The 23,196-nt window shown below is 38.3% G+C and overlaps 1 protein-coding gene across 1 annotated transcript; it reads left to right on the top strand.

Moving 5' to 3' along the window:
- The first annotated feature begins 588 nt into the window (after positions 1-588).
- On the top strand, positions 589-18,407 carry LOC311087609 (laminin subunit alpha-3). The gene is made up of 31 exons (XM_084120947.1): positions 589-885; positions 2,214-2,324; positions 2,408-2,526; positions 3,694-3,774; positions 4,117-4,211; positions 4,505-4,558; positions 4,653-4,804; positions 5,972-6,082; positions 6,222-6,333; positions 7,233-7,400; positions 7,518-7,711; positions 7,797-7,913; positions 8,445-8,599; positions 8,825-8,966; positions 10,166-10,265; positions 10,386-10,502; positions 10,809-10,979; positions 11,103-11,245; positions 12,334-12,540; positions 12,648-12,796; positions 15,342-15,489; positions 15,604-15,731; positions 15,897-16,047; positions 16,145-16,255; positions 16,350-16,492; positions 16,602-16,719; positions 16,842-16,976; positions 17,205-17,335; positions 17,568-17,699; positions 17,874-17,998; positions 18,095-18,407. The coding sequence occupies exons 1-30, from the start codon at positions 646-648 to the stop codon at positions 17,965-17,967; spliced, it is 4,029 nt and encodes a 1,342-aa protein (XP_083977073.1). The 5' UTR covers positions 589-645; the 3' UTR covers positions 17,968-17,998; positions 18,095-18,407.
- Positions 18,408-23,196: the final 4,789 nt, after the last annotated feature.

The raw sequence follows: 23,196 nt of genomic DNA, 5'->3' as shown, positions 1-23,196 counted from the left end.
CAGAATCCTTTCTGTAGCCATATCCTTCCCACCACACCCTAAATACATTTTGTTTTCGGGACATGCCTATAAAGGCAAGGGAAGACCTGTGAAGTCTGTAACCGGAGGGCATGTTTTCTTCTACGTACGGGGCGTGTGCTGACTTCTCTAGACTGGGTGTGGAAGAGCTGACAAAACAAACGGTTGCTGAGTCATTCTGATAACTGTGGAGCTGTGTCTTAAACACTCACGGTTTGTCATAGTTACAAACAATGATTAAACACCGACAGTGAAGAAATAGTGAAATAGCAACATAATAGCAAACAAAAGAGGTTATTGAGAGAAGATATTAATAATAAATGAATACCACAACCACTATCCCATGTTCTGATAAAGTGCTGGGGCATTTTTTCTGGGTCTTTTAGTTCATGTCTTGTTTACTTTTGAGTGAATGTGTGTAGCTGAGTTATTTCTCCAGGTGTTGAGTCCAGCACACATCTCTCCTCACTCACATACCTAAGTGTGACTCAATTTCCTTGTTCATTTGCGGCAGCGTGTCCACGACTGATTCACGTATGAGAGTTTGTCTGGGGCGTTTACTCCCTCTTTAAGAAGACCGTACCTGAGAGCAACACGAGTTATTTCACACGCATCAACCGGTCAGGAATGTCAGAGTCGATGGCATGGAGGAGTGCAGCACTGAGGGCCGTTGTGTTCGTGGCCCTGCTAGCGCTGGGGTCTGGAGGGCCCCGACCCGAACACAGGACCCCAGACCATCCTCGGAGAGAACAGGCAGAGTGGACTCAAAGAGTTCAGTATCCAGCACTAAATGATGCTCAGCGCGTTCAGTACCCTTCCATCCACGACACACAGCAGGTCCAGTTTCCTTCAGTGGATGATGCACAGGTAAAGAGGAATATTATTGTTTACAAGTATTGCTTTTTATGTATGTGTGCGGACGAAAACAGGTAATTTAAATTTGATTATGGATGATTGGTGTTTTTGTCCAAATAGCTTTCATAATTGCCAGAACAGATTTGTTTAATTTCTATAGTGTATCCAGGGGTGTGAAGTACTTATTACATGTGCGATACTTGCAACTCTTCCATTTAGAATTCCAGAGAACCAAAGTTATGACATAAAATACATCCTATTTTTTACACTGAGTTTTAAATCAAATTATGCTCTGAACGCTTATAGCCTGTGACATTCATTTCAGAGTAAATTTTATTTGGATAGTAAAGAGATATTTCAACAGTTACTAAAGCAATATGTTGTAGTTGTAGACGTTGCTGAATGTATTTAAAAGATATTTGCGGCTTTTTATCTCACAATTCTGACTTTTTTCTCACAATTCTGACTTTTTTCTCGCAATTCTAGCTTTAATCTCACAATTGCGATTTTATTTTGCAATTCTGACTTTGTTTTAAAGTTGTTATAAAGTTCAATTCTGAAGGGAAAAAAGACTTTCTCAAAATTTCTCAAAATTGTTTATACCTCGCAATTCTGACTTTGAAACACAGCAATTGCGAGTTTATATCATGCAATTGCGAGAAAAAAGTGAGTTTTTTCTGTAATTCTAGCTTTATTTTCTCGTAATTGCGAATTTATATTTAAATAAATTAATTTATTTCTTATTTCTCACATTTATAACGTTTTTCTCGCAATTACAAGTTTATATCTCACCATTCTGACTTCTTTTCTCTGAATTGTGAGATATAAACTCGAAATTGTGACTTATAAAGCCCAATTCTGAATGGAAAAAAGACTGACAGAATTTCTCAAAATAGTTTATATCTCGCAATTCAGACTTTCTAACTCGCAATTGCAAGGTAACTTGGTAGACTTTTGCACCAACTCTATCTATTGCTTTTGTGAAGCACTGTAACAATGGCCACTTTAAAAAAAGGAACGCTAATGCTGAATGACATTGGTAAAACGTGAGTTAAAAGGAATACGTTTCAGCTTTGAGTCTATAATCTTTTTGGGGTCACTGTACATAATGTAAGATACTGTTTCTCATTTGCCTAATTTCACACATTTTTTCTTTTGTGTATTGTTTTACCCGTAATTAAAAGCTTTAAAAAGGGATAATTTTCATTGGTAACAATTTATTTTACAGTGTCCTTGTTCCACGTTACATTGTATCAATAACACCTTAAAATAAAGTGCAAGCTTTTTATTTCTTTTTTCAACACCCCTTCTACAGTACATGTGTGTTTCTCTCCTATCAGGGATGTGCTGCTGGTCACTATCTAGACAGAAGAGGTCAGTTTGCTCGCTGTGTTCCCTGCTCCTGTAACGGCCACTCGAATGAGTGTGAGCAGATCACCGGCCGATGTCTAGTAAGTGCTGCACTGACCTCCAACGATGTGCTCTGTTTGCCTGTGCTCATGTACTTTTAACCCCAATGCTCTGTGTTGAACAGAACTGCCAGGATGACACTGCGGGAGAGCACTGTGAGCGCTGTAGAGTGGGATATTACTTGAATGCAGCGCAGAGAAAATGCAGGGTGTGCCAATGTCCTCTCAGCAATGAAGCCAACAAGTAAGTCTCGCATGTGTGACGGAAGAAAAGTATAATGCAAGTTGAGTTTACTTAAAAAACCTGCCTTAAAACTTATACTTCATCATGTTTGGGTAGATTACATACATTCTTCGTATTGATAAGTTGTGTGTTTGTATTGGTAACCAGAAATTGCGAGTATTCGCGTATTGACAACGTGAAATTAGTTCAGCCATCATAGAGCATTTAAGCATGCTTTTTGTAGAGGCATGCCATTTTTTTTACCAGGAATACCACAGGTGTATAGCAAAGTGAACCCCTTTAAACTTCAAAACCATTTTAGGGAATCAACATTAGTTTATGAAGTAAACTTATGGTCTCTCAAAAATGTCATATGTACTGACAATTTATCAACATATTGACCTTTTTTCTTGACAAAATGGTACTCGTAGAAAATCATTTTTAGCGTTTTATGAGTAACAAAGGCATGTGCAAATAGATTTTTATAATGAAGTTCAACAAATTGTTGTACATTAAAGAGGACCTATTCTGCTTTTTAGTGTGTAATTTTGTTGCTGTTTGAGCATGAAAAAGTTCTGCAAAGTCCCTCCAGAAGGAGTTAATCTCTACATCACTGTCAGTGTTTCTGAACTCCTGAAACGCCTCCATTGTAGTCTTGAGTTTCTTCCGGGAACGAACGCGTCACAATATTCCTCATTTAAATAATTCATACGCAGAGTAAAGGGGCGGGGCCTGGTTGAGTTAGTTAGTAGTGTGTTGAAACTGGCGGTTATGGAAAGGGGCGGGACATTTCCCAAACACACTCGAAGCGCTCGACCAATCACAACACACTGATCCAACCGACCAATCAGAGCACAGTGTGCTTTTCAGAAGGAGGGGCTTCATAGAGACAGGAACTAAACAGAGCGTTACTGACAGACTGGGAAGAGAGGAGCTGCAACAATGGGGAATATGGGGGAAATAATGTGATTTTTTTTTTTACATTCAAGCATGAAAACCTGTTCTAATAGAGCCCAAAAACAACATCAAGACTTTGTAATGGCATAATAGGTCCTCTTTTTTTTGTCAGGTTTCCTGACAGTTTTAAGTGGATATTGTGCCATATTGTAAATCTTTTTATTTAAATTTTACCTAATGATGCGCCTTCTCTTATATGATGCATTTATGATGTGGCATATCTTTCTGCAGTTTTGCACTGAGCTGCTCTGAAACACGTGGCAGATTCCAGTGTCTGTGTAAAGAGGGTCACACGGGCGAAAGATGCGAGCGGTGAGTGGTGCAGGATGAAATGCTACAACTTGAATTTCCTAAAATTGATATCCCTGTGTGCTTCACATACTCTCTGCAGTGTTTCTGTAAAAACTCAAACTCACTCATGTCATCTATGACTACTCATCATCACTGCTGAAAAGACTAGCTTTTCCAGGCTGCTTTATGCTGGTTAGACACTGGTATAAACCTGGGCATCCAGCACGGTTTCTGTACTGAAGCTGGATGTTCAGAGAAGTCAACACATTGTGAATCCAGCGCATACGATCACCTCATGACATCGGTCTGCTGCTGTATAAGAGAAGAAGCTGTAATGAAGCGTTTCTGACCATGTTTCCTCAGATGTGCCCCGGGATATTACGGTGATCCTCTGGTCTACGGTGGGCGCTGTCGTCTGTGCAACTGTCCTGGAAACTTGTGTGACTCTAAGACTGGAGGTGTGGATTTATTTGTTTAGTATATGCATTTAGCTCTTCAAGGGTGAATGTCACATTTCAACTTAAAATAATACAAAAATAGCACCATTAAGTTTTTCAAACATATGCTATATCCCTCCCACCCTCCAACACACTCATTTTCTCATTACCGTATTACAAAAATATATGCTTGTCTGCAGGAGATTTAATGTAGTAATGCAATAGTTACTAATACTTCTGTGAACACTAAATAAATATTCAATAAAATATAAATGTAAATATCTTCATTCACAACATGTCTTGTTCTTTCACAGTGTGCAGGAATTCTCTAGAGCTTCAAGACACAAACACAGAAGAACAGTGTGAAGGTAAAGGATATTACTGGCATCACAGGGTTACATTATTTTTAATATTTCCTTTTGTGTACTATGTTCTTTTGTAACGCCGTATGTCATTTTTCAGAGTGTGATAACTGTGCTCAGACATTGCTGAGCGATCTGGAAAAGCTTGATGTTGAGCTGAGAAGAATCAAAAATCAAATGGATTTAGACTCTCTCAGACCTTCATCTAAAGAACATCTGAGAAAGCTTGAAGAAGCCATTGCTGCCACAATGGTATTTCCCTGGTTTCTCCTTTTTTTATTCCTCAGTGTTCTGTCCTGTGACACAACAAAGCTGTAGTTTTTTTTTCCTAGTAAGGGCAAACTGCACATACAACAAGTGTGATCATGTTAACGTTAATTGTCTATATTACATGGCTTGGTTGAATTCTAATGTAGAATGCGGTGTGTTATTTCTTGATAACCGCTGCTAAGTATAACACACCGTTGCCATGCAAAACAGAGCGTTGCTATGGACGCAGGATTCTAACCGTAGAGACGGAACGGACTATTTTCTTTAGCAGAAGCAATACAATCGTTTTTAAATCAATAAACTCCTTTTTAAATCAATATTTTGTGTCAAATTATTGATTTATTTGGTGGGTAGCCATGTAATAAGCGGGATAATGTAGAGCGAGGCGGTTGTTATAGCGAATACAACCCCGACAGGCTGATTCAAGCTCCGCTTCGCCTGTCGGGGTTGTATTCGCTAATAACCGCCTCGCTCTACATTATCCCTTACATCACACACACACACTCATACACACTGCTGTTCTTTTCTGAAAGTTTATTGCATTAAAATAAGTAGGTGGCTCAAAGTATCATAGTGATTATCATTTACCTCAGAATCCACATCCAACTTAATGATCATGAAAAAACATGTAGTCTGGAACGTTCTGTGGGTAATTTGGTGAGTCAGCTAAATTTTCAGACATGACTGAACAGTCACAGTACTTGGAAATGTTTCTCAACCATTAAGGCAAAAGCACAGCAATTTTTTTGCAAAAGCAAATACTTTTCTTTTTTTTTTTTTTACATTTTATGACTTTTGATTTTGAAATCAAACAAGCAGAGTCAGAAAAATCCAATAACTGATGCGATGAAATAAAAATGTGTCTTACATATTTGCATTTTATAAATCTGCCCCAATTGACACATTTCAGTCATCTCTTGTATTTTTAATAGTAAAGATTTCTTCTTATTTAAACAGTAAAGTCCATTTTGAACTGCCTTTAAGATGATGGAGTGAATGACTACACTTTAATGTTTTAAAACCTTTCCCAAACTCAATAAGCATCATCTGAACAATATATGACAATATGTTTCAAAGAACATAAATTAATAATTACATGAATAGGCTAATATACACAAACTCTTTATATTCATGCTTTTTTTTTTTCAGAATCTGGTGAATACATTCAGCTTCACAGTCAACAATCAGATGCCTAAAGTTAACCAACTGGAACAAGATGTGATCAATCTGGGCGATGATATGGACAATCTAAAAGAGCAGGTAAGACTTTTCTCTGATAAACAGATTCAGATTTCATGTAGAATACTGTGTTTAAGCAAGTTAGAATTGATTTAGTGTGTCTAAATCTGTCTATTTTCATGCGGGAATCAAATAATTCACCAAGCATTTGTATGTCCAGGTCAGGAAGCGATCAGACGACTCTCAGAAAGCTCTTGCTAATGCTGAAAACAGCCACCAAAGGGCAAAAGATCTGGACACTGAGGCACAGAACCTCCTTGCAAAAATAAAAGGTAAAAACACAAACTGTTTTTTGCTAATAAGAATTGACCTGTAATTCTGTGTGATAATGAGGACAGCGGTTCAGTTAATAAACCTCAGTTTACATGGAGTTAACTTGGCAAACTGCATTAGCAGCGCTCCATTTGTGTCCTGAGTTGAAAAATCCCCCAGGTGTGCAGTTTTTATGCCAAATCGATGCGTCTCATGTAGCAGGCCTGTCCTAACAGATCCTGTAAACAATCCCATATTGCACTGACCCTATGAATGTTCCCAGCCACAGCTCCTTTATTTTAAACACCCACGGTACATGGGTAGTTGTCTTTTTTTAGATTCAAATTCAACTATTGTTTTGAAGAAAGTTTAGAATTTATATAAATTTAAAAAAAAAAAATCTTCTAAGTGCACAATAGTGATTAAAGTCCCCCTGTAGTCAATAATTGTATCCCTTAAAACTCATCTTTGATCACCAAAATTACATATTTAAATGTTTTTTTCCTTGAAGAAAATGTCTTCATGCCTTAAATTAGCCTGAATGTAACTCTAAACCCTTCCCTGATTAATACGCGGTTCTATGAATATGCAAATGAGCCCCGCCTCCACTCACTCACTCAGCTCAGAGATCCACTCGTTGACGATCACACGTTGATCTGATTGGTTACAAGGTAGTTTGTGACGTCAGAAACACCAGTGATTTCAAACCGTGTTTTTGAGACTGTCTTTGGTTCACTGCAGTTTTAAGGAGAAAATACTCAGCAATGGAGTTAACTTTACACATGGTTTGTCTTAAAGCACATTAAAAACACCACATAGACATAAAACAACATTAAAAGCTTGATTTTCACCACAAGGGGACTTTAAGTAATCAAATCTGTGATGTATTTGAAATATAAATACTTGATGTGTTGTTCAGAGCTCCTGAAACAGCTCATGGACTCCAACAGCAGTGGAGCGGCTCTTCCCTCCGCGGATTTAGCCAAACTTCTGGAACAGTCCGAGAACATGGTGAAGGAAATGGAGAGGCGAAGCTTCACGACACAGAAAGATGCAGCCAAGAAAGAGCAAGCTGAAGCAAACAAATGTATTTATCCCCTAATCAAACTACCGATGTGAATGTCTAAGCTGCTTATGCTAACATGTAGGCTAATAATTAATGCCATTGGCTACATTAATGTGTGGTTATATGTTTTCATTACAGTTCTAGAGGATGTTAAAAACATCATAAAGCAATGCGATGAGAATGAAGTGGCATCCAAGCGTGTTGATAGCCTGCTGAGCAACTATGAGGCCAAGCTGAAAGAGTTAGAGGATTTGCTCAAACAGGCTGATAATATGGTGAAGAAAGCCAGCAATCAGAATGACATCAATAGTGAAGGCCTTAGAGACATTCTGGTAAGCATCAAGAGCTTTAAAATCCTCAAAACACGTTCTATCAAGAGGGAATGATGTCCATTAAGGTTTTTTCTTTCTTTTTTAGAATCGAGTGAAAGATTTGGAGCGCGAGAGAAACACTGTTGGGACTCAGATTGCTCTTGCAGTGAACCAGCTGAAAGACACCAAGGACCTCCTGAACATGTTCAATGACAGTAAAACGGTAAACATTTCAGAAAAATGTGCTTAGTTTAAGAAACTACAGGAGATTTGGAGCTTAATTTATAATCACACTCATACACCTTTGGGTTTGGATGAATTATGAGACATGACAGATTAAAAATCATTTTAAGAAACTATCACTTGCATACAGTATGTAAAGCATTTTTGTTTTTTTGACAACTATGTTTTTTTGCATTGAGCATTTCCCCCATAATAACACAATGCTAAGAAAGTATGGATTGTCCTTGCCTTCGTTTTATTTCTGCATTTAATAATGAAAATAGAAAGTCACTGTCCACTGGCAGGTGTGGCATAAAGTTAGTTTTAGGCCATATATATATATATATATATATATATATATATATATATATATACACACACACATTTTTCATCAATATTTATATTTAATAATATTTTAAATTCATTAATTGGCTTTTTCTAACTGGTTAAGTAGTACAAGTTACAGATGAGTTATTTATCAGTTACAGTTTTAGTGATTTCACTGGTGACAAATCCTCTTGTATTCCCACAGGAGTATGAACAGCTTGCCGCGCAACTTAACGGTGCAAAGACTGAACTCAAGGATAAAGTCCAAATTATCTCACAAGCAGCAGCCAAAGAGAGAATTGTGAAACAGGCAGAAGAACATGCAGAGAACATGTACAAACTGGCCAAAGACCTCCAAGAGTAAGAGGTTTTATTAGTTTACTGACACCTGCGTAAGATCATGAGTGCCTCTCATGTGACCACAAATCTTCCCGTGTCACTCAATCAGATAAATCATGCCAAACTTTCACGCCCTTTTCACCTTCTCATTAAATTTCAGGTTTTCCTCATACATGTACATGTATATCTTCCACATGATTTTTCTCCTTGTTGATATGACTAGCAGTGATATTTTCTCTCGGACAGGGCTGTGCAGAATGTGAGTGGGCGCTCTGGTGTGCAGACCGCTCTCTCCGGGATAGAGGCGTACAAAAACATCACAGACGCTGTCAATGCTGCAGAGGAGGCTGCGAAGGAGGCCAAAGAGGCGGCAGACAAAGCGCTTAATGTAGGAGACCTTATCTAATTAGCATAAACCTCAAAGTTAGGATACATACATTGTCCCAAAAAGTATTTGGACACTTATGTCAAACTTCTGAATGCCAATGTATTATATAAAAACAGTAAATGAAGCACACTTTTCAAGCCAAGCATTTCACAGAAAGAAGTTTAAAGTCCTTCTGTAGTCAATCATTTTATACATTAAAACTCATCTTTGACCACCAAAAGTACATATTTAAAGTTTTTTTCTTGAAAAAAAAAATTTCTTCATGCCTTAAAATAGCTTGAATGTAACTCGACACCCTTGCCTCATTTAGTATGTTCTATTAATATGCAAATGAGCCCCGCCTCCACTCACTCACCCAGCTCAGAGATTCACTGGTTGACGATCACACGTTGATCTGATTGGTTACAAGGTAGTTTGTGACGTCAGAAACACCAGCGATTTCTAACCGTGTTTTTGAGACTGTCTTTGGTTCACTGCAGTTTTAAGGAGAAAATACTCAGCAATGGTGTCGACTTATGAATTTACACATGGTTTGTCTTAAAGCACATTAAAAACACCACATAGGCATATAAATAACATTAAAAGCTTGATTTTCACCACAGGGGGGACTTTAAGGGGCCGTTTACACGACACCTTTATCAACTAAAAACTGAAAACTTTGTATGCGCTTTGGCTGTTCATTTACACGACAATAGCGTTTTGGGGGCCTGAAAAAACAAACTATTGAAATCGGGTTTCAAAGTGCAAGTTTTGGAAAACGATACCGTTATCGTCCCCGTGTAAACTACAAAAACATGAATTTGTGAAAACAGTGATATCATGCGCATATGTATTATGTGTTCAGTCTTTCGGTGCGTAGCGTTTCTTTACAAAGTGACATCGCCAACTACTGGCCGGGCAGCAGAATACAGCGTTTTTAGTTGTTTTTGCGAATTTGTGTGAACGGGATCGTTTTGACAACGTTGTTGTCTATACACGAAAAACCTTTTCTGTATTTAGTACATTGTTGTCGTGTAAACGTACGTTCCCAAGTTAAAAATGTTTAAAACAAAAGATATAGTGTTGTGAAATGATAGCTGAACATGTCCATAGTTAATGTGATTAATTACATCTATGGGAACTGTAGGGAACTGACTTAATTTTGATATTTTGTCAGTAATACATTTTTAAGTGTGACTTTTGTTGATTTTTCTTTTCAGGATGTCAGTCAAGGGGACTTAATCAACAGGGCAAAAAATCTGAAAAACAATGGCAGTAACCTACTTAAAGATGCCAAAAACGCAGCTAAAGATCTTAAAGGTGACACACGTGTGAATTTAAAATAAAAACTTAATTCTACAAAGATCAACATACATATCGAACTTGACTTCATTTGATCAATCATTGGTTGCTTAAAAACTGTTATTCCGTCTTTACCAGGAGCAACCAAAGACCTGGATTATCAGAGGGATCGTTTGCAAGACGCTGAGCAGAAAAAGAAAGCACTAGAAAAGGAGCTGCTCACAGTTCAGGATGGTTTGAGAGGAATTCAGCGAGGTAAGAAAAGAGCATTGTTTGAAACAACTAAGCCCAATGCTTACACAAGACAGCTTCATATAACCCGATGCTTTTGGTAGCGGAGTTCATTGAGAAGTTTGTTTACAGAGGCTTTATGAAAGGACAGGTGCTGGCGTGTTTGATTTTCATTCATTGTATCTAATATAGTTTTCTTTGCTGGGTAAAAAACGGACATCTAGCCCAAACCAGATTAGTCTGATCAATGGACGCAGCTTAGTTGTCAACTATAGACTTTTAGGATTATGAATGTGCTTGAAAATATGTTTTCATTCTGTCTGATCACAGATGACATTGGTAAGATCATCGACGCGGCTAAGAAAGCGGTGGCAGAGGCCGATCGCAGCACAAGTGACACAATGGACCAGCTTAATGACATCAAAGCAGAAGTTGCCAACATCTCTATTAGTCCTTCAGTTTCAAATATTGACAGTGTTCTCAATGATGTGGAAACGACTGGTAAGTGCTGGTAATGTTAATGTCAACTTTAACGGGCTGTAGGTGTTGTTTTTAATCATTTTTCTTCAGCAGCTTCCACTTTTGTATTGTTCACTCACTTTCTCTGCGCTTTCCATCTGACAGTCAAAAACCTGAGCGGCTCCGTCCCGTCCCTGCTGGATAAAATAGAAGAGTTGAATTCTCAGATTGGCTCCGGGAACAATGTGTCTGAAAATATTAATAAGATAAAGGAACTGATTGAGCAAGCGCGTGAGGCTGCTAACAGAGTAAGACTATTTCTTTTTATATCCTACACATTGAAATAGCTACAATTAAATTGACATAAAATAGGCTGCAGTATTTTCCAACCACATTTGAATTTAATTAGTTGAGAAATTCTTTAGACTTTAAGCAGACAATCTACTAATACTCTAATGACTGATAGTTGGGATGCACCGATATGAAAATTTTGGCCGATACCAATAACCGATAATTCTTTATATTTGAAAAAGCCAATAACCGATAAACCGATATTGCCCAATAAATCTAAATATGAATTTGTATATAATTGTTTAGATGATTGATTCTGATTACAAAAACAAAGCACACAATGTCCCAAGCACACAACTATAATGTTCTCATTATAGTTTTATGTAGTCAATTTGACGGACCTGCGTTGCACAAGTTGCACTTTTGAAGCGATTCCAAATCATATTTCAAGCAATTCAAAACCATCATGACCAACAGTGTGCAGCTGAAGGAAAATCCATTATTTATCGGCTTTAATATTGGCCAAATTTTCTCATTGAGCCGATAACATTAAAAAAGAACACATATCAACCATACCAATATGGTGGCCGATATATCGTGCATCCCTAACTGAGAGTTGACAGGTAGTTACAAAGTTAGTAGAATGTATGTTGGGAAGCATCAACATAAAGTGTTACCAAACAACAAGAGAAATAGATTAAAACGAAGATGCTGTCGTATTTTTTTTCTCCTTAGCTTATATACATTCCTTTTAAAATTGAACCTTGATTTGCTCTATAAATGCAGTTATTTCTTCGATGGTTCAGAAAGTAATACAGGATAAGAGTTTAATCTCCCTTACAGACCAAATCTGAATCTGAACTTCAGCTGCCTTCAGCAATACATCAGGAAAACCTCATGTGGTTTACTAACTCATGGAGTGTTTCACTATTGTCAGGGTTGTAGACATATATTTGACAAGAATGAACCTTCGAAAGATTGTACTGTCTAAAGGTTATAAGACCTGTCTAGTTTTCATGACCCATAACTCATGATTTATTTTGTTTCAATAGAAAGCTTTAGCATAATGTTGCATGGTCCTCTTCATGTCTTAAATGTGTTGCAGATTGTCGTCCCTATGAAATTCTCTGGTAATGGATATGTGGAGATGCGTCCCCCAAGAGACTTGGATGACCTGCGGGCGTACACCTCTCTCACCCTCTCCCTCCAGAGACCCGAGAACCCCGTTCGAGGGGACGGCACCAGGCGTCGTCGCCGTCAGACCCGGAAGGGCAAAGACGATCTGTTTGTGCTTTACCTCGGAAAAAAAGACGTGAGTGTGATCACCTGTCCTGTCAATTGTGTGAGGATACAAGCTCATTTTAGCTCGAGCCTACTAATTGTTACTCTCATTAATGCATTACCTGAATGTTCTCACAGGCATCTGGAGACTTCATCGGCATGGCTCTTCGAGATAATATCCTGCATGTCATTTATAAGCTCAATGGAGTGGAGAATGACATCGAGACAACCATCATCACTGAGTCCTCATCTAGCCTGGCTTCCTTTGACAAAATCGACCTTTACAGGTATAGTAACATGCGGTATCAATTAAAAAAGAACCATTGGTATTTATTCTGTTTGTTTCTTTTAGGCAGAAACAATTATTACAAATAGGAACGTTTTCATAGTTCCTATAACTATTGGAGGAAGTACCCACTTATTGGCGTGTTCGCACCGCAGGAACTGGGAGGGATTTTAGTTCTAGGAACTCCTTTTGGGGGAACTACATTAGCTCCTACTTCAGAGTAGGGTCTAAACCATGCAGCACAATAGGAGCTACCAGGGATGTAAGTGTACGTTAGTTGGCCGAAAGCATGTCGTACGAAAAACCGGCAGTAAAACACACACCAGTTTACATATGCTTACTCCACAAACTAACATACAGAGAGTTATCAGCACAGAAACATACAGAAAGCTAATGTTAACTGCATTCCCCTTTTTCTGCAGCATTGTGTTCGTTTCTCAGCCTCGATGAAATGTGGAGGTTTCGTCTCTTAGCCCTCCTTTTTGTTCTTTCAATCGCATCCCATTCCCGTTTATCATTAAACCCACTACAGATCAAAAACACATCTCCGATCATGGCATCCTACATCCTCCAGGTGTTGAACGACACGTTTAAATGACGTCGTTGTCGGCAAGCTTACGTCACTTCAGACTTCCTACTAGCGGTGCGAATGCAACCAGGAAAATAGCCATAGGGGAAAATTTAGTTCTTGGGGGACCCAGTGCAAAAGGCCCTTAAATGAATCTGTTATTATGTCCTACAGTGTCTATCAGGTTTTACTTATGCATCTCCAAAAAAATTCAAATACAATCAAAGCAATGTGCTGAATGCATAATAATCAAACATTATGAGTTTGATGTTGAGTCACAAATAGCTGCCATTAAGTATGTTCTAGTTTTGTGTCTATTTAAAGGTGCATTGCGCAACATTTCATGTTAAAAATACCCGTTTTTCTAACCCATACATGCTTAAACAATTGCCTGATGGGCTGAATGAGCCCTTCTCTGATCACTGCGATTGCCTCTATAATCCTGTACAGTAAAATAAATAAGAGGGATTCGGGACGGAATTTGAGACTGGGCGTGACGTCATGCGCGTTCACGCTCTAATGTCTGTCTGGCAGGTTTGTGTATTCGCCGCGACGTCGCCATTCTCCGTATCAGCGAAGACAACTCGAGCGACAAAACTTTAGTCAACTTTCGACAAAAGTAAAAGATGGATTCAAAGAGACCGGCTTGTAGTTCATTCCAAACCCCAACGCAAACTCCACGTAAGACAAAGAAAAGAAAACTTTTGTCTAGTGCCACAGGCGTCGGAATAAGACGAGAGTCAACATCGGGAAGGCTTTCAACAAATGGAGAGATCTCCGGTCTGCACACACTAGGAAGCGCCCGCGCCCTCAGATCACTTGGACGTGGCTTTGTACAAAAGGTAAAAACTATATAAATACTGTTCGTTGGAATCTCCGGTCTGCTCTAGGGCTCAAACGGGATCCTCAGTTGGCTTTTTTCTTGATAAAACGGTAAGATATAGCCCAGTCTCTAATGTCTGATACGGCAAATCTATGACAACAAATGATGTAATAATCTATGAATATTACCTTGAGACATTTGAGTGTACTTTGTTGACCAACTGTGTATGGTATGATTATTATTTTGAGCTTTTACAAAGTAATAACAAAGTAATAACTTATATTGTTCATGAACGTGTTTCCATAATAATACAATCATAAGTGGATACAGTAAACACATAAAACAGTTCAACATGGAGATAGATGGAAACAAAAACCGAAGTTTTCTACTACCCCCGTTTTCCCCTCACACATAAGTGTGTAATTTACTCAAATGCCTTTCCTTTCACATATTTAAAATGACTTGCAGATTTATAACTTTATTACCCCTGAAGACATTATGACTGTAAACAAAAGATTTGTGCGGCTGATGCTCATTTGGTTATGAACAGCTCGTGCTCGTGCAAGCGTGCGTGTGCGTGTGGTCCATGAGCGTACACACCTCTGGTTGCAGTTTAGCTTGTCGCCAGAGGGGGCATAGTTCTGCAAAAACTCAGAGACTTGCGCAATGCACCTTTAAAGGAATAAAATATGTTGATTTGTCCTTTCATATGTTCATATGCCATATGTTTATACAAGTTACAACTAAAAATACCATTACAGCTGAAATGTTGTACTTGCATTATATTGGTAACACTTGATAAGTCAATGGGTTCCCATTAGTTAACATTAGTTAATTAGCATTAACTAACAATAAAAAGTATATTTGTTGCAGTATTTATTCATCTTTGTTAATGTTAGTTGATAAAAGACAACTGTTCATTGTTAGTTCATGGTCCATTACATAATATAAAGTATTTTTTATTTAATAATGTATTAGTAGCCTAAATGTTGAAATTAACATTAACTATGTTTATTATATGCTTTGGAACCATTTTCCAGTTATTTTTTACTAAAGTAGTTTACTAATGTTAACAAGCGGAACCTTATTGTACAGGTTTACCATTATTTTTTATCTACTATATGCACCTGTTTTTTTTATTTGTTGCCTACCTAGAATTTATCAAGATGCACAAGTCGTTCATGCACAGCAGTTCAAGCCTGTGCAGATGAATGAAAAGCTGGGAGAGCTGACGCATAACCTGCTAGATCTCAGTCCAGATAACATGGTCTTCTATGTAGGAGGTTATCCAGATGACTTCACAGTAAATGCCTTTTTTTCTCCTAGTGTCAATGGATTTTGTGTGATGATCTCTTTAATTCTTGGTTCATTTTTAATACGTTTATTTATTAAGTCCATTTGTCTTTGCCTTTTTTAGCCACCAGACTCACTCAACTATGGCAAATACATTGGCTGCATTGAGTTCTCCACCTTTAATGACAAATTTATCAGTCTGTACAACTTTAAGAATGCGGTTAATATCAACACAGAAACCCCTTGCAAGAGGTAAGCTCTCAACGTGTGAATGGTTTGATGCTTATGTACTAATAATTAATAATATATTAACAATAACACCAGTCATGTTCATCACATCACTACATTTGCATGTACAGCAGGCAGCACTTTCTAAAAATGAAAGAAAAAAATCTGCTTCTCTTTTTGTTTGCTCAGACAAAACACGCTGTCAGATTCAGAATACTTTCAAGGCACTGGTTATGCCAAAGTCCTGATTGAAAAATTCCTCAACGTTCAAGTGATCAACCAGAGAGTGCGAACCCGAGCTAAGGATGCTCTTTTGTGGTATTTTGGAGATGAGAATGATGTAAGAATTTGTTCATACCTACTGAACCTTTTTCTGTTGTGTCTTTTATACCAGTTTTGAGACCTATTATTTATTTATTTTCTTCATACCCTATCAGGACTTTTACTACAGTGTCTCTCTTGAGAGAGGTTACATTGTTCTACGTGGCCGGAACAAAGATAATATTTTGGAGCCCGTCATAAGTGAAGATAAACCAAGCCTTTTTACGGTAAGGAAGAATGAGGCTGACTTTTTCTCTAAGGTACTGGACATAATCATGGCAGAAAAAAAAATAACTCGCACTTTTTTCTTCCATATTACAGGATACAGATGTGAGAGCCTACATTATTGCTGGGAAGGAGTTTAGGGTCCGAATAGGGAACACCGAGGTCAAAAGGACAGACGTCATTCCACAAAGGTTCAAGCACGCGTACATCGGTGGCATACCTAATGCTCTGCGTGAGAGGTCTGTCTCTTCATGTCTTCTCTTTAACCTGTTTTGATTAACCAAGTGATTCAGACCTTTTCTAAACAATCATATGATGGTTTACTAATTCTGAATTATTGTACCCTAGATACAACATCACTATCCCTCCTCTGAAAGGGTGTGTGAAAATCGGCACTGCTGGTGGTGCAACACCAGTCTTTCTGGAAAAAGTGGGGATTGGCAAAGGCTGCTCTAATGACTCACTGGTAATCAAGTTAATATTTTATTATTTGCATTGTGCATTTAAAAGAATAATGCTTGATTTCGGCAAATGAAACACAGAAAGGTATAATTTATTAACCATAATCTATTTTCACCTCTTTTCCAGATGTTCAGGAACGCTGAATTCAGCCTCGGCAGTGCATTGGACAAACTCCATGAAGACTTCAGCTTAGACGATTTGAACCTTTCACTGGGCTTCAAGAGTACAAAAGACGGTGTCCTGCTGCAGAACAGCAATAATGTACATCCCTTCCACAGTTACACACACTATATGGTCAGATACATCTGACACGAACAAAACTTTGGCCAGTGGCATAAACATAGCCATTATGTGTCTAAAGAACTAGTCTGACTAACTGGGCAATCAGGCTTACTTTTCCTTACATTTCATTAGCAATTTACAGACTGTAGTAAAATATCAACCTCTCATCGTGTTTTTAACATTGGCTCTGTGATTTTTCTGTGGTAGAATAATAACATTGAACTTTCCATGGAGAAAGGATATGTGGTCCTGAAATTCCAAGGCAACATGTGGAAATCTACTAAACAGTACCAGGATGGCAAATGGCATTATCTCACTGTTTTCGGACAGGGTCAACAGTAAGATTCATTTGATTTTGAAATCAATTTTTGTGATATACCAAAATCGGTATGGAAACCTAGCTATTGTAACTTTTGTAAGGAGGGTTTGCGTTCTATAAATTATATTCTGACACCTCTGCTATGAGAAGTGTGACGATAGCCAAATGAATGGTTCCTGTGTGGCTATAGATACTGATAAACATGAGTCTCTTAAATTGTAAATAAGCCTTATTTTTCACCTTTGTTTTAGAACTGAACTTCGTATTGATGAAAATGATGTTGGACAGAGAGCGAGGGACTCTTCATCCGGCCTGTATTCCTCAAGCGTTCTCCTGGGCAAGGGCGCCTTTGAGGGCTGCATCTCCAACCTTTATCTTAGGAGGTCACTATTTCTAACATTTATTCAACCTATTATTTCTGCACTGGAAGGTTTCCCCACTTGCCTAAATTTCTTTCTAAATTCACTTGCATAAACATTACATTATCTCTGGGTTTATAGCAGTAAAAATGTGTAATGTGTCAGCTCTTACATTTTTGTGTGTGTGTGTGTTTGCAGACCTGAATCTCTTTATAGAGCAGAGGACCTGAGTACTTACTCTTCCACCGGAGACGTGCTGTTGAACACATGCAGTGCCACACAATATATGTAGTAGCTCCGAACCATGGCGTAGCTGTTAGTAGGTTGGTTTATTTTTATCACCATTAAAACAGCATTTCAACATTGTGTTTTGTCTTAACAGCAAACTCAGTGTTCTGTTTTGTGTTTTTTGTATCCAGAGATGAAGAGTACCTGACACAAACATTTTACAGGGAGATATTTGGAACCAGCGCTGTTATTTTGTCAGCACAGTCAGGCTACCTTAACCGTCTACTACGCTGTTGTTATTTTCATAATTAAATACATTTTAATTGCATATCTGTTGTAGTGCTTAATGTCATGGTGCCATGAATGATACAAAAAAAATTATTGTAAAAGAATACAATTAAAATCTTGTGATATTGGAAACCGTAGTTGTGTTATTGAGAGGATGCAGCTCATCTAAATGCTGATTGTGCTGCTGATATGAATAAAAATACATTCATAAAATTTAATTGCGTACTTCAGTATTATTCAAAACAATATTTCTTCTTTTGTCTTAACATTTTAATGAATGAGTGAATGAGTAAGTTTCCCACCAAGGTGACATTAATGTAGGTAATGTTAGTCTCCAAAAACTTTCTTTGCTGTTACCTGTGAAGTTTAGATATAGACTACAAACCCTACACACTTTACACAGGGGTGTGAACATGAAATCAGACCAGATGAGAATTACACCTCACCGTAAAACTGTAAGAGATGAACCGACAGTGTCATTTTTTTTAGATCAGTATTTGTTCAGCAACTAAATATTGACACAGATCCTGACAAAATTCTTTCTGTGGGATGAATTTTATCATTCATAATGAATTTTATTATTTTTATGTCAGGTGATTCAGAGTATGCTGATAACTTGAATTGATCTTGCACTGGAATTTTTTTGTCAAATGTTTCTTCACAATTTTGACAAATAATGTTTTTAAGAAGCTTCTTAGTTTCAATTCAATATAGTTTTATTATTTACAAGTTAACTAGTTTACATATAAAGTACTAATATATAAGAAACAAGACAAAACAACATCAAAAGTAAATCGTTTATAAGCGCTGTCTGTCAGAGGCTTCAAAGGCATGGCATCTAACACCGGAGAGGCTGTTTCTAAGAATCAGCGTCTGCCTTCATCTTCTCCTTTCAGCCTTTTATAGACCTTCTGAATTCTTGAGGTCGTCATCTTCGGAAATCCCCTCATAATTCATTATCTTTATCCAATCCGAAGTCTTGAACTGTCATAAGTTCTGGACATCCCTTTCGGACCTGTCTATATAAAGCCTTTGGCCTCTTCATCCTTCTTCTTCTGACTTTTTCTTATTTGTTGCATTCTGTGTGTCGTCCGCAACACATCTGACGGTAATGCTTGCATTATTCTTCTTTCTTTAGCAAAGCTCTTTCTATTACATGTTTTGTTACTCACTATGCTTTTTAATAAATGCTTAAAACATTATCATTAAACATTAAAACATGTTTTTCTTTATAAACCACTTTCTCAATAAACCCTTTTATAATAACAATTTCATTGTTTTCTTTATAAACCATTTTCTTAATAAACAAGTTTCAAGTGTGGTTGATTACAATACAGAAGTGTTCTGCAGACAAAAAGGCATACTTGTAACAGGACAATTGCATATTTTCCACAACAGTACTCAGACCGCCTCCCGAAATGGTCTCGGTTTGGTTCGCTTTAAAGGGGTCTGAGATCGTTTGGTGTGTTCACATATGGTCCAAAAATCATGCAAACTACGCTCAGACCCCTGAAAAGGACCAAGTGTGAAAACACCCTAAGAAGAGGAAGGTTTGTTTTCAACCAACCTCTGATGTTATTGTTGTGGTTTTCCTTGTGCTGGTCATGATGTCTCATACTTTTGACCATTAGTCTTGGGTTAACTGCCTTTAGCTAGGCTCATCTTTACAATCTTGCATGGCCATAAAAGTACTTAGCTAGGGGTTAGTTAGCTCAGACTGAATGGAGTTGTCTGATTTAGGTTCCTACATGTTGATCAGGAGTTTCTATGAAATTCTGCTTCTTGATAAGTCTGAAAGATTCATTTGGGTCCGGTTCATTCTCAAATCCTACAAGGGGCTGTCGCAGGCTAATGTCATTGTCGAGTTTGATACACGTACTTCAGACATCGTCATGCCAGAGGCATTCCCGAAAGTGTCTTTGGACGCAGTGTCTTGTTCCCCTTTCGCAGGGAACCATAGGTAAATGTGTAACCTGAGACGATATCCCTTGAGCTAATTTGCTACATATGCCTGCTGACCATCGCTGTTTTCCTGAAATGTTATGATCTCTATACACGTGGAACTAAGTAGTAAGAAGACTTCGTCAACTTGGACTAAATCCATGTCTCTATGAACTGCCTAGTAGGGATGGCTCGATACTACAATTTTGGCTTCGGTACGATACCAGAATCTAATACCTCGGTATCGATACTAAATCGATACCACAGGTGACCAATAACCAGCCTCAAGTTAAATGAATTGAAACAATTTTATTAAAAAAACACTACTTGAAACTCTGCTGCACCAAATGTACAAACCAAAAGTATCAAAAAAACCTACAGCCAGGGAACATACAGTAGGTAAAATTTTGAAAAGATACTATTAAAATAGTTTAATATCTTCATATCTTGTCAGTCTTTACTCCTTATCACATGGTGCAAAAAAACAAAAACGTATCAATGTAACAAACCAAAAAAACCTAGACGGAACATAGGTTCAATTTTGATTTTGCAGAAAGAAATTCTTCCTGCTCTGCCTGAGTTGAATCCATCACTGATTGTATATTAGAGAGATCAGCTGTGGCAGCTTTTTGCAGTAGTACTTCTGTCACTTCCTTCTCCCTAGTTACAAATGTGTTCTTAAATCTAGGATCAAAGAAGGTGGCTGAATTAAGAAGTATTTGTAAATTTTCATTGCTGTATCTCATTTCCAGATCTTTCCTGATCTCTGTTTTCATGTTGCAGGTTAGCACTGAGTCTGTATCACTGTCCTGTACATGTGAAAGTATCTTCCACATCACAGGGATGACAGAAGAAAGTGTTGTCTCTTTTTCTCCACACAGGGCATCAGTAAAGGCACTTAGTGGGCCCAGGACCTCTCGCACTGTCTCCACTGTGGTGATGTCTGTGTCAGAAGGCATTAGGCACCACTTATTTCTGTTTTCTGCTAAAGCAGCACAGATGGCTTGTTGCTGTTCACAGAAACGGTCCACCATGTCAAATGTAGAACCCCAGCGTGTAGGTTCATCGTGAACCAGCTTGTGGTCTGGGAGGTAAAGGAGCTGTTGCTTTTCTTTTAAAAGCCTTGTCATTTTGTTCGATCTAGAAAATGCACATATAGTCTTTCTGAGCCTGGACAGACACGATGCCACACGGTCCAGACTTGTAGCCTTGTTCACTGCCAGATGTAGGTTGTGGCCAAAGCAAGGAACCCAGTGGTAAGAATTCTCCTTAAATGCTTTGATGTTTGAGGATGCATTATCTGTTGTGATTCCACTCAGGCGTGTCATATCCAGTTTCCATGTTTGAGTTATTGTTTCTTCAAGGACCTCCCTGATGTTCTCTCCTGTGTGATCTGAAAGCATTGCAGCACATCCCAGACACCAGGACTGCATTTCCCAAGAGTCACTAATGAACTGAATTGTAACAGCCATATATGCGTCTACTGTTCGACTCGTCCAAAGGTCTGTAGTACAAGCAAAGTAAGGCTGGTTGGACAGTTGTGATTCAAGCACAGACCTTGTTTCGTTGTACAAAGTGGGAATCTCTTTCTCAGAAAAGTATTTTCTCCTTGGCATCTCATATCTTCTGTCAAGCTGTTCCACAAGGTTTCTGAACCCGGTTTTATCAACAATAGAAATGGGAATTTGGTCCATGCAAATAAACTCTGCAACAGCTCTGTTAAGTCGTTTTGCTTCTTTGGAGTGGCTTTCATATTTCCTTGTTGTTGCTAGCACTTCTGAAATAGTAGAGCCAGCCTACTAAAGCTCTTTATTCATTCAAATTCAATTAATATATTATTGTTTGAAAGTGCAAAAATTATGAGACCTAAACTTCATTCATTGGTTCTAGCGTGTCATGCAAGCACATTTGAGCTTTCGTGTTTACCGTATCTTATTTCATTGATAAGCAGTTATGTAGGCTATGTGCGCTGATCAGTGTTGTGAATAAAAGTCTAAATAAATCAGTTGAATGATGGACTCACCTGTCGATCTCTGAACTCCTTGAATAAGTCAGGATGAGCTAGAGACAAATGCTTTGCCAGATTTGAAGTGTTGCCTCCCGTTGCGACACATGATTTCAAACAGCGTTTGCATAGTGGTGCATTCACGTCTGTAGCTTCACCTTTTTCATTACCTCTGTAGGCAAAATAATGCCATATTTCACTCCTACTACCTTCTTTATTGATTAATTGCGGGCATGTAGAATTAGCTCGATCAGTTCGATCCATCTTGTTTCTCCGTTGTCACTTTTTGCCGGTTTCAAGTGACCCGCGTCTGTTTGGGTAGCGCACTGCCGCCTAGCGGTGAACTTCGAAACTGCAGCGCATCAAATACCGAATTGAGCAAAATTATGATATTGTACCGTTTGAAATATAATATATACCGGTATTTTTGCAGTACCGGTATACCGCGCATCCCTGCTGCCTAGGTGGTGATACCTTCGATAGCTGCGCCAATAGCGTCCAGCCTCAAGTCACTGGGGTTATAATATCTAACCCAAGGCGGCTTGATAACAAGAAGTTAATAGCCAAATGCCTTATCATCTAATTAGTGATGAGTAGAGCTTGACTCTGGTCTGTGAAGAGACATTAGGGGTGTAGATTAACTTATTTTCTTCCATTTGCTTTTCTGTTTCTAGCTAGAGAGGTTTCTAGAGATTAAGTGAGAATGGACGAACGAGATTCCAACTGTCCCTACCTGCTATCTGGTGAAACCACAGCCAAGAAAACAAACTTGGCAGAGTCAGCGGGAAAAGAAGATCCTGCTGAGCTTGACTGTAGTCTGGCACTGTGAAGAGACATGAGGGCTTTAGATTACCTGCCATCTGTCCCTACATGCTATTTAGCGAAACCACAGCCAAGGGAACGGCTTGGCAGAATCTGCTGGGAAAGAAGACCCTCTTGAACTTGACTAGTCTGTGAAGAGACATGAGGGCTGTAGATTAGCTACGCTAATTATTTTCCATTTGCTTTTCTGTTTCTACCTCTGGAGATTTCTAGAGATTATGCCAGCTCCAGTTTGAA

The sequence above is a fragment of the Abramis brama genome (genome assembly GCF_963993115.1).
Source record: "Abramis brama genome assembly, chromosome: 7".
NCBI classification, from domain to species: domain Eukaryota; kingdom Metazoa; phylum Chordata; class Actinopteri; order Cypriniformes; family Leuciscidae; genus Abramis; species Abramis brama.
This window is presented reverse-complemented; position numbering and strand designations above follow the sequence as displayed.